The following is an 11,003-nucleotide window of genomic DNA, read 5'->3' as shown; positions in this document are numbered from 1 at the left end:
TCAGGCAATGCTGGACGTGGCTGCAAACCAGGGCTGGCTGGTGACTGTCCTGAATATCACCAACCTGATTCAGATGGTGATCCAGGGTCGGTGGTTAAAGGAGTCTTCTCTTCTTACACTACCAAACATAGAAAACCATCATCTTCACCTTTTCAAGTAATTGTTTTACTTTTCAATGTAATTGTTTTGTTTTGATTTCAAAAAAATATTTTTTATGTATGTAGTCACTGAAATTTTATGTTATGGAGAATACTGATTATTGACATGGAAAATACTCCTGTTTCCCAGAGTGAGACATGGCCAAGTGACGTAACATTCTTGTTTGGAATTTGATCATCAGTCCCAAGCTGAACTACAGTTTAAACTTCTCCTATCTAAATCATTTTCCATTTGAAGCATTGGAAACATTTTTATGTTAATGTGTTTATTCTTTTACAATATCAATCTTCATTTAAGAAGACATCATTAAAATGCTTTGTGATCTAAAGCAAAATAAATGATCAATGTCTGTTATTGTTGAGGAGATTTGAGATATCTGAAATCCATTGTCAAAAGTAAATTGTGCATCTGCAAAATGTCCCAAACTAGGTGGTTATATATATTAGGAGCTCAAGATATAACCTATACGTAAGAGTTTATGTTAGCACCAATTATTTAACCCGTAAGTCTCATGTACATGACTGAAATATGTTTGCAGGGAAAAGAACAGTGTCTAATACAAGCAGGGTTGGCAATGTTTAATTGGAAATGTTTCTTTCACACCAGTGTTTCATGCCAGTTAAGAGATACTTTGCAGCCAAAATATTGGTTCACAGTCATGTAGACAAGCAAAACAATCTGGCCGTAGCTTGCCATCATGCACTCCCTACTCCTGTTCATCTGGATGAGGGGTGGCAGTTATTTGAGACATCTAGACACAGATGCCAACAAGAACCTCAGGCACACAGCAAGTCTCCTCAGGAAAGTCCCTCAATTTGACTTAAATATATTGGGTTCCAGGGCAGTTGTCTCCATAGTACTTGGGTTCTTACCATGGGATGTCCCTAGAAACTAAAAGACACTCAGAGAGTGTGCCATACCAGCAGCAGGTGGCATGGGGAGAAAGGCAGATAACCCCCTGTGTGTCTGCAGCTCAGTTTCAGGAGCCCTTCCAGTATGGTATAAAAGTTATGGGAGTAGGGTTTCAGCAGTAAAGAACGCACATTAGGGTACTACCACACGTAGCACGCAGGTCTGCTATGGTAGCTGCTTGGGGCCTAAGAGATTTGATACAGTTTTCACAGCACTCTTAAGAGTGCTGTATTAATGTAATTTCAATTATATTTTTCTTCTTACTGGAAAATTTATGTGGCCTGTGTTTCTGGGATCTAGCACTACTTATGCTGTAAATCTCAAAAATTCTCAAAATAAACTTTTAACTTTATGTTCCCAACAACTTATAATTTAAAACTTTATTTAAGTAATTATATTAAAGACATTTGCTACACCCATTAAGCACATGTCAGGGGTCCAGATCAGTACTTCATCTACATGGAAGCATTACTTCACATTAGTGCCTTCCTGTGGAAAGACACCCAATGTCTGTGAACCCTAAGTATTTACTGACTTCACACAAAATTAATACATTTGATGCAGTGATAACAGTACTGCCTTGGGCTGTTATCCTATACAGAATGCTGGCTGAATTTTTAAACTTAGCATAATGGTCTTAAAATGTTATTTCTTAATTAAAACAAAAAAGCTATCATTATATAAACCACCATTGTCAGAAAATCTTCTTTGTGCTGTGAAACAATTATTTGGTTGGTTTGATATTATTTCCTAGGAAATGGAAGCCGATTATGAAGGGCCCACATGCTAGGGGTCGGACCTCCATCGAGTGCCTTCCTGAACTGATCCATGCCTGTGGAGGGAAAGACCATGTATTTAGCTCCATGGTAGAAAGTGAGCTACATGCTGCAAAAACGAAACAGGTAAGACCATCTCTTAAGTGTTTTGAAGGCTCCCCTACTCTGAGAAGGTGTACCAAGAGTTTTCTAACTTAGAGCATGGATTTTGGAACCAGGCTCACCTTGAGTTAAATTGTCTCTGCCATTTACTACTATGATTATGAACATGAAAACATAGATGTCTCAAGAAGTTCTTGTGAAAATTAAGGAAGATACTCTTATGTAAACTGCTTTATACAGTTCTTGACATAGAGTAAGAACTCAATAAATGAATACTAAAAATAATGACAGTAATAGTAATTAATAGTGGTATTGGCATTATGAGAAGTTGTTCAGTATAAATGCTACTAAGCTGGCTGCGAAAAGCCTCATGTAGCTTGTCCATCACTCGTCTGCATTATCCTAGCCTTCTACTCCCTCTCTTCAGGGTAGTGTTTCCTTCTGTATGCTTGGGTATATTTTCATGCAATGCCCTCAGTTATTTGTTTATGCCCCTCTCTTATTATAATCACTTTGCTTCTAGATTCAAAAGTATCCTTTCAAATAAACTATGTGTGTGAGTGAACCATATAACTTACATAGAAAGCTAAATCTGTATTGCGGAAAACAACAAGGATCATGTCTCCAAACAATCTTTAGGAAGACCAAAAATATGAATGAACAATGCCAGAAATATTTGGCCATCTAGACTTTAAGTCTTAAGCAGTTTTACCCTAAACATGTCAAAGTAAACGTTCAGGATTTATAACATAATTAACATATTGACTTGCAAATGCAGGTATTAAGAAACTTCTAAACCGTGTCTTTTTTTTTCCAAGTGGAACTTATTTTTGAGCAAGACTTGGAAAAAGTGTAACAGGCATTAACGTCTGATTGACTGTTCAGTTTCTGTTGAACCCAAGATTGGCACAAAATACTATTTAAATATTCATAATAAATGCCTACCTTTCTAACTAAATTACCATCAAAATTATGAATAAAAACAATATATTTAAATCAAAACAAAGCTTCTGTTAGCAACAACAGATTTCCAACATAACATACATTGATTTCAAGCCAAGTTTTAGATACGATGAAAAATTAGAACATTGTTATAATTAGTTCAGGGAGAACTCAGAAGTAAACTTACTTAATTTATTTGCATAAATTGCCATTCTGTTATCTTTAAAACCAAATGCAAATTGGCTCTGTCTGATATGATGATGGTTATTTGGCTCAAAAGTGCTTCAATTTGCAGAGCAATCTGGTGCCGGCTCTGCAGTGAGGCGATCCCAGGTAACATACAAATCCTGAATTATTCCAGAAATTAGTATGTTTAAAGCATCAATTTAAGTGCTAATTGCAGTAGTAATGAGAAAAAGCAGTACGACTGTGAGATTTGCATCTTCTACCCCATCAGTATGCCTGGAACGGCTGCTGACTGGCAGAGGATTTGGCTGCTAATTAAATAATTGTATGCATGGTAGTGCTCTTGCCTGATTCAATAGATGAAGATTAATCCTCAGATAAATATGTTTGGCTGGTATTGAAATGTCTTAGCAGTTTCTTTAAAAATAGTTCATGTTTTATATACGTAAATATATATATATCTCCAATAAATATATGTGTACACATTGTAGATTGAAAATAATAATAACATTAAGTCCTACAAAAATTACATATATATAAAAGCCAGATATGACATTTGGGGACTTTGTAAAGTCAAATCCCAATGAGTTACTAATAACAAAACATTATACTGGTAACTGATTTAATGGTACAGGTAAAGAAACATAACAAGTCTTACTTCATGGGGTAAATGTTACTTGTGCTGTCTGACAAAGTCAAATGCTTTACAGAAATTGTGTTTTTAAGTCCCCTTAACCCCTTTTCCAGACTGGCCAGTCCTAGAAGAACATCTAGTGGTACAGCTTCTATACTTAGTGACTATGGGTTCTAGCAGGGGATAGACCATCCTTTGTACAGGTTGTACAGATTGAAGTACCATCTGTGGCTTGACTACTTCAAAATCCAGTTCAAGACATGATTTCAGATTGATAAGACAAGTTATAGGATTGGAGTTGAATTGAAAATTTGCATTGAATTTACATTTTTTTTAATTCCTAAGGGGTAGTTTGGTTCATCAGGACTACTTCATTTCAATTAGGTATACTCAGCAGCACTAAGCAAAATCAAAGCCTATAAGGAAATCTATAGTATATATTAAAGGAATAAAAGAAAAACCAAAATTAAAGTACCATGTACTTTTAAAAACTAACTGAGAAGGTAACAACTGATTAAAAAAAAAAAGCCAATGTATTGAGAAGTTTTCTTGACTGATGGTGATATTGCCATATAAGTGTATATGTTAGAAAAAGATGACCTCAAGTTTTTTGTTACATCTTTTCTGTAGACCTAGGTATTCTCATTCATTCATTCATTATTGTTGAGCACTTGCTCTTTGAATACTGATTTTTTACAAATGTCTTTCCACTTCAAGAGCAAGTATAAAGTTAGGTAAAATATCTTTTAATGTGTCATTTTAATTGGTATTCTCAGTGTGATGATGCCAAAAATTCATATTTGTTTCTAGAAGGAACCCTAGACTTATAGAATTCCTTATGATATAAAATATAAAGAATTTTTTTCTGAATAAATAGGGCAAATTTGAAATATGGGCCAAAAAATGTACAATAAGTGGTCAGTGGAGGATTCTAACATCAATAATTGAATTACAAAAATATTTTCACATTGCCTTTTTATCCCCAAGTAATGCTCTCCTTCTTAGAAGCCATGTGAATGTCTGAATAGATGCTTCTCTAAAACAAACCAGTTCGACAACAGACATTTTTTAACTTGTTTTATTTTAATATAGTCAACAGCTGCTCAGTATCAGGAGGGATTTACAATAAAGGAATCACAAGTTTAAATAATGATAAGCCCTCTTTTAGTTATTTTTACAAAGACATTAAAAAGACTAAAAGCACAATATTCTTACACATACATGCATATAGACACAAATAAAAGAAAAATTGGGGAAATCTGAACAAAATCACTGGATTACGTTAATGTCAATATCCTAGTAGTAATAAGTACCGTAGTTTTGAAAAATGCTACCTTTGGAGGAAACTGGGTAAATGGTCCACAGAATGTCTCTGTATTATTTCCTGCAACTGCATTGGATCTAGAATTAATCTCAACATTAAAAGGTTAATTTTCTTCTAAAAGCACACTATTTCTTAATTGATCATTGCATTTCACATAAACTCCTCCTTTATTGTTTCTTTTCTGTTTTTATTTAGGCATGGAATTTCTTATCTCACTTGCCAGTGATAAATGTTGGCATAAGTGTTAAAGGCTCGTGGGATGACTTAGTTGAAGGACATAATGAACTCTCTGTCTCAACTCTGACTGCAGACAAACGAGATGACAACAAATGGATCAAATTGCATGCTGACCAAGAGTATGTGCTTCAAGTGAGCTTGCAGAGAGTCCACTTTGGGTTCCACAAGGTATAGTGTTTGGTTTCCATTCTCAAATATTTCACACCAAATACCAGCATGCACCACCACACATATCTGTTATATGACTAATGTGCCCGTGTCATTCATGAATCCTGCTTTCTCAACTGGTCTTAAGCAGCGAGAGTTAGTCTTTTGAAATTCGTGAGTTCTCCTCATGTGTCATTTTTCAGCCCCAGAAAATCTACCTTACATAAGAATATATTGCCTAGAGTACTATTCTCAAAGTATGGTATACAGACTCTGGCCAGCAGAATTTCCTGGAGTGCCTTTTAAAGTGCAGATTCCTTGGCTCCACTCCAGACTGGCTGAATCAGAACCTCAAGGAGGCGGGAATCTCAAAATCTATACCTTCACTCAGTGCCCCACATGATTTTTAAGGGCCCTAAAGCTTGAGCAGTACTGGCCTAGAGGCACTTTGGTATACAGGAACCACATTGGGCTAGATGTAGATGAGACTGAAGCTTTACCACTTAGCTCTATGAATTTGAATAAGACATTAAGCTTTTCTGAGCCTCAGTTGCCACATTTGCCTGCGTCCTTCATTATAATGCATAGGAGAGCTTTGTCAGTGTTCATACAGGCAAAAATGTACAGTATTTTTATTTTAGATTACTATGCTCTTTTCTGTTGCCTCTGATTATCTGGTCCTCTAAGAATATTAGTACACAGCAGGTGGGCAGATTGGTTTTTAGTGCCATAATAATTAAAATAAGAAAGAATTAGTCTTCTTTTTGGTCCAGTGGATTCAGGGCTTTCCCATATCTAGAATAAGCCCTCAGGGGTGAAGCTGTAGTTCATAAGTATTGTCCCTTCCGTTCTCACACACAAAATGATCAGTAACTTTCTATTCTTAAGATGTTCTTTCAGTATTGTACCTTCAAGTCTCACCTCATTTGATTTCTAATTCTAAAAAAGCCTGTCAGTGTAAGTATTAACTGATTGGCCTCTGGCATTTCAGAGGCTTTAGTATGAGCTTTTTTTTTTGATACGAAGTCTCACTGTGTCGCCCAGACTTGGCTCACTGCAACCTCCACGCCCTGGGTTAAAGCATTTCTCCTGCTTCAGCCTCCCAAATAGCTGGGTTTTACAGGCATGTGCCACTACACCCAACTAATTTTTTGTATTTTTAGTAGAGATAGGGTTTCACCATGTTGACCAGCTCATCTCGAACTCCTGACCTCAAATGATCCACCTGCCTCTGCCTCCCAAAGTTCTGGGATTACCAGCATGAGCCACCACACCTGACCTTAATATGAGGTTTCATTTGTTTGTTTGTTTGAGATGGAATTTCACTTACGTTATCCAGGCTGGAGTACAAGGGTGCAACATCAGCTCCCTGCAACCTCCGCCTCCCGAGTTTAAGCAATTCTCCTTCCTCAGCATCCCGAGTAACTGGGATTACAGGTGCCTGCCACCATACCCAGCTAATTTTTTGTATTATGTTGGCCAGGCTGGTCTCAAACTCCTGACCTCAGGTGATCCACCTGCCTTGGCCTCCCAAAGTGTTGGGATTACAGGCGTGACCCACTGCACCTGGCAATATGAGCATTTTTTAGATGACTTAATGTATTCCAACTTATAAAAAAAAGTAATAATTATAAACTAATAATAATAATAAAAATAGCAATAATCATAAAGATAAAATCATGGGGGAAAACTATGATTTTTTTACCTTAATATTCTACTTAAAGCTTAGATTTAATCGTGCCAGAAAATCTCTTAATTTTTGTTTCTGAATGCTGTAAAAATATATTACTCTCTGACTACCTTTTGAAATACTGTAAGTGAAACATCTCCCTCTAGAATACTGAGTGAAGTCTGAGAATGTATCATTATTACTGTATTTTATGCCATAAAGTCATTGTCTTAAAGAATCATTAGAATAATCTTGCATTTTATAAAAATTGATCTAAAATAAAGACCTCAAGTGCGATCATTATGTTTATATCTAATTTTGGATTGTGGTGATTAATATATTTTACAAATTGCTTGACTTAAAATTGCCCATTCCTCAGAGAAGGGACTCTTTAATGTTACCATATTAGAATATGTGCTTTTTTATGTGAGTTTTATTCTTGGATGAGGGGGAAGTATGTGTTTGATAAAGTACTCATCATCTTGGGGTCCAGAGTCTAGTCTTGATTGGCTTTGTGTTTTTGTTTGTTTGTTTGTTTTCTTAAGCATTCGTTTTTGGTGAATAAGGTTTTGGAAGATTTGATTAACATGGTTATGTCTCAATTTATTCATCTACCAATGTGGTATTAAAGTTAATTGTAGGAATAGCATGAGAATTTGCTAATTTGATGTCAAGATCCAGAGTTTTTTATTCTTACTGGCCATATATTCTGATAGTTACAACTACGAACTAGTGTCTATAATATGCTCTGAGAATCTTGAAGTAAGTTAAATAATTGCATATCAAAGACACCAAACCAGAATGGAAGAAAATTTAAAACATCTCAGATAGATATGCTGAACTACGTACATGTATGGCCTTCAAGTAAGACAACGTAGCCTTAACCACAACCAAGTGGTATAGGAAGTCTAGATATTTTTAATGTTGTATCTTTTTTTCTGGTTTACAGGGAAAGCCAGAGAGCTGTGCAGTTACTCCTCGATTTCCCAAATCAAAAGACGAAGGATGGTTTTTGATATTAGGAGAAGTGGATAAGAGAGAACTTATTGCTTTGAAAAGAGTAGGATATATTCGAAATCATCATGTTGCTTCCCTTTCTTTTTATACCCCTGAAATACCTGGAAGGTAAGAAGAATCCTACTACCAAAGTTCTCTTTTTTTTTTTTTTGAGGCGGAGTCTCGCTCTGTCGCCCAGGCTGGAGTGCAGTGGCGCGATCTCTGCTCACTGCAAGCTCCGCCTCCCGGGTTCACGCCATTCTCCTGCCTCAGCCTCCCGAGTAGTTGGGACTACAGGCGCCCGCCACTGCACCCGGCTAATTTTTTGTATTTTTAGTAGAGACGGGGTTTCACCGTGGTCTCCATCTCCTGACTTCGTGATCCGCCTGCCTCGGCCTCCCAAAGTGCTGGGATTACAGGCGTGAGCCACCGCACCCAGCCTCCTACTACCAAAGTTCTGAAAGAATTAAATATGATTGTGATTACAAAAGTGGTTTTACATTTTTCTTCTATTTTTATATTTTAGGTATATCTACACATTATATTTCATGAGTGACTGCTACCTTGGCCTGGACCAGCAGTATGACATCTATCTCAACGTTACACAAGCGAGTCTTTCTGCACAGGTCAACACCAAGGTCTCTGATTCCCTGACTGACCTGGCATTAAAGTAACTTGACCTGAACAATCCATTTGAAAGGAGTGGCTAAGAATTCTCTCTGTTCAGTCATCTAGACAACATCGAATTACTTGATGTTTGCCTTGAAAGAATCAACTTCTAACCTCAACCATCCAGGAAATTGACAGTGGCTGCAGTATTGACTCCAGTGACATAACGTTAACCACAGTGGCCTTTTAACAAATGTTGCCTTTTATAATGTTATCTTTATGAGTTTCTTGATATGTAAGATGAAAAAGCATTTAGAATAATCTTTTAATTTGTGTATATTTGGGATGATATTTAGGAGCTATCAATCAAATTTTACATCTCACAATGTACTGTTTACATGGATATTGGCTGCTTTTTTAAAGGAAAACCACATTGAGATGTGACAAGTGTTAGGACTTGTCACAGATTTCTAACTCTGCCGCATAAAATATAAATCTGTAAGGTGGTACACAGCGTGTCTTGTTAGCAAAATTTATACTTTGATATGATCACATGTAGAAGTAGCTTCAAGAATTTCTTGTAGTCATAAATGTTTAATAATATATGATGTAAAATTATATTATGGAGCCTAATGATGATAACAAAGAAAACAATATACTGATCTTAGAAAATGTAGACATGGTTAACTGGGAAATAAAATATAGAGTGGCACTTCAAGACAAGCTGACTCAATGTTTTCTTCTGCTTCCTTTAAATAATATCCCCTTACTCATCTGTTCTTCTTTTCTTTCCCTTCTACTTCAAGGCTTTATTTCTATTATCTTTCTGACATATTTATTTACACAAGTAGAGAAGTATAATCTAATTCATGTTGTAGCACTTACAGATCATATAGTACAATTATTTGTCTTTATGCTCTCCAGGAAAAATCTGAGACAGAAAATTTTTCACCCCTATGGATAGGTTTTCACCTGTAATAAAGAAAATTTCTCTATGTCCAAACAAATTCCTTCTTGAAAAATACTTTTTCAAACTAAAAACTTGTTAAAATTCAATGTTCATATAATATGCATTCTAGTGGAATGAAATTCTACCTTTGTGAAATAATTTCAGTTTTCTTAGCCCTAAAATGAATTATTTTAAAACATTTTCCAATGTCATTGTTACAAATACTAGAATTTAAGTGTTTCTGAAATTGGAATGTATTGCTTGTATATATCCTTTTCCATGCTTAAATAAAAAAGGAGAAGAAATAAATGTAGGTTGCAGGGGAACCAGTTATTCACTTCCCAAAAATTAAATCGAAATAACTATTGTGAGCAAACCAAGTATAGTGAGAATGAGGTGTCCCAAGTACTCTAGTCTGAGAAATTTACTTCATATAAAGAGTTCTCTCTGTTTTTTCTTTGGCAAAGTTTATTACCTAATTGGAATTTATATCTTAACCACTGTTTTAGTAGAATTAAAAGAAAATGGAGATTATATATAGATAACAATCACCAGTCCATACAGGAACCTGAGGAGTAACAATCTCACTGATTCCATGTTTACCAACATCATTCCTTTTTGTTAGCGAGCAAGCCGACTTGGGGAGTCTCCTTCACTGGACATATGACACAGGACATAGGAACAATAAGAAAGTATTTCTGTTGTCCCCTTTAGAGAGAAGAGAAATAATGTGACAAATTTAAGTTAATCTTATTCCAATGAGTGACCGACACTATCTACAACTTTATCCACACTCATTACTCAACAAAAATTGTAGTGTTAAGTGTGTCTTAGAATATATGCCAACATATTCAGATTAGTACTACTATTTACATATCTGCAAGCCATTCACTTCTTATAACTTTTTTAGTGGCCAAGAATTTTGCCAGTGTTTAAAATAATTCCAAATGCTGATTATTGAGAGAATGCATTTGTTCTAAAGTGTCTTGGATGGTTTTGTTTTCGTGAAGAGAAATATTGTGATAAAAAGGTTTCAGGGCTGTATTATAAAGTGCTTTCTTAACTGATGTACCCACACCACAGCCCACTTATCTCAGAACATGCACCTCTGGGCTGGCTATCACACTATACAACTCTGTTTTCATGGCAGGTCATTTCATATTTCTCTGGAGTTTATCAACTCAAAATAATTGAAGTTCCAGTCAAGGATTTGTTGTAGGCACTGTGTTGAGTATTCTGATACCCACATGAATCAGAAACATATCCTGCCTTCGCAAAGGGTAGCCTGGGGTTGACAAGATGTCATAATTATAATTTAAAAATTGCACTAATACTAGTGATGGGAAATGCTATGGGAGTTC

At 35.8% G+C, this 11,003-nt stretch overlaps 1 protein-coding gene across 3 annotated transcripts in view; it reads left to right on the top strand.

The window, feature by feature from the left end:
- Positions 1 to 9,411, top strand: part of ASCC3 (activating signal cointegrator 1 complex subunit 3) — a 375,365-nt gene extending 365,954 nt beyond the window's left edge. For all 3 annotated transcript variants that reach the window (XM_003824353.6, XM_034962598.3, XM_063605419.1), the window contains 5 exons: positions 5 to 156; positions 1,826 to 1,973; positions 5,231 to 5,440; positions 8,038 to 8,213; positions 8,611 to 9,411. In XM_003824353.6, coding sequence (XP_003824401.4) covers positions 5 to 156; positions 1,826 to 1,973; positions 5,231 to 5,440; positions 8,038 to 8,213; positions 8,611 to 8,758 — 834 coding nt within the window. In that variant the 3' untranslated portion in view covers positions 8,759 to 9,411. The remainder of the gene's footprint in view (positions 1 to 4; positions 157 to 1,825; positions 1,974 to 5,230; positions 5,441 to 8,037; positions 8,214 to 8,610) is intronic.
- The last annotated feature ends 1,592 nt before the right edge of the window (positions 9,412 to 11,003 follow it).

Source organism: Pan paniscus, chromosome 5 (assembly GCF_029289425.2).
Source record: "Pan paniscus chromosome 5, NHGRI_mPanPan1-v2.0_pri, whole genome shotgun sequence".
NCBI lineage: Eukaryota > Metazoa > Chordata > Mammalia > Primates > Hominidae > Pan > Pan paniscus.
The sequence above is the reverse complement of the archived record's forward strand: the minus strand, read 5'-3'. Positions and strand labels throughout refer to the sequence as shown.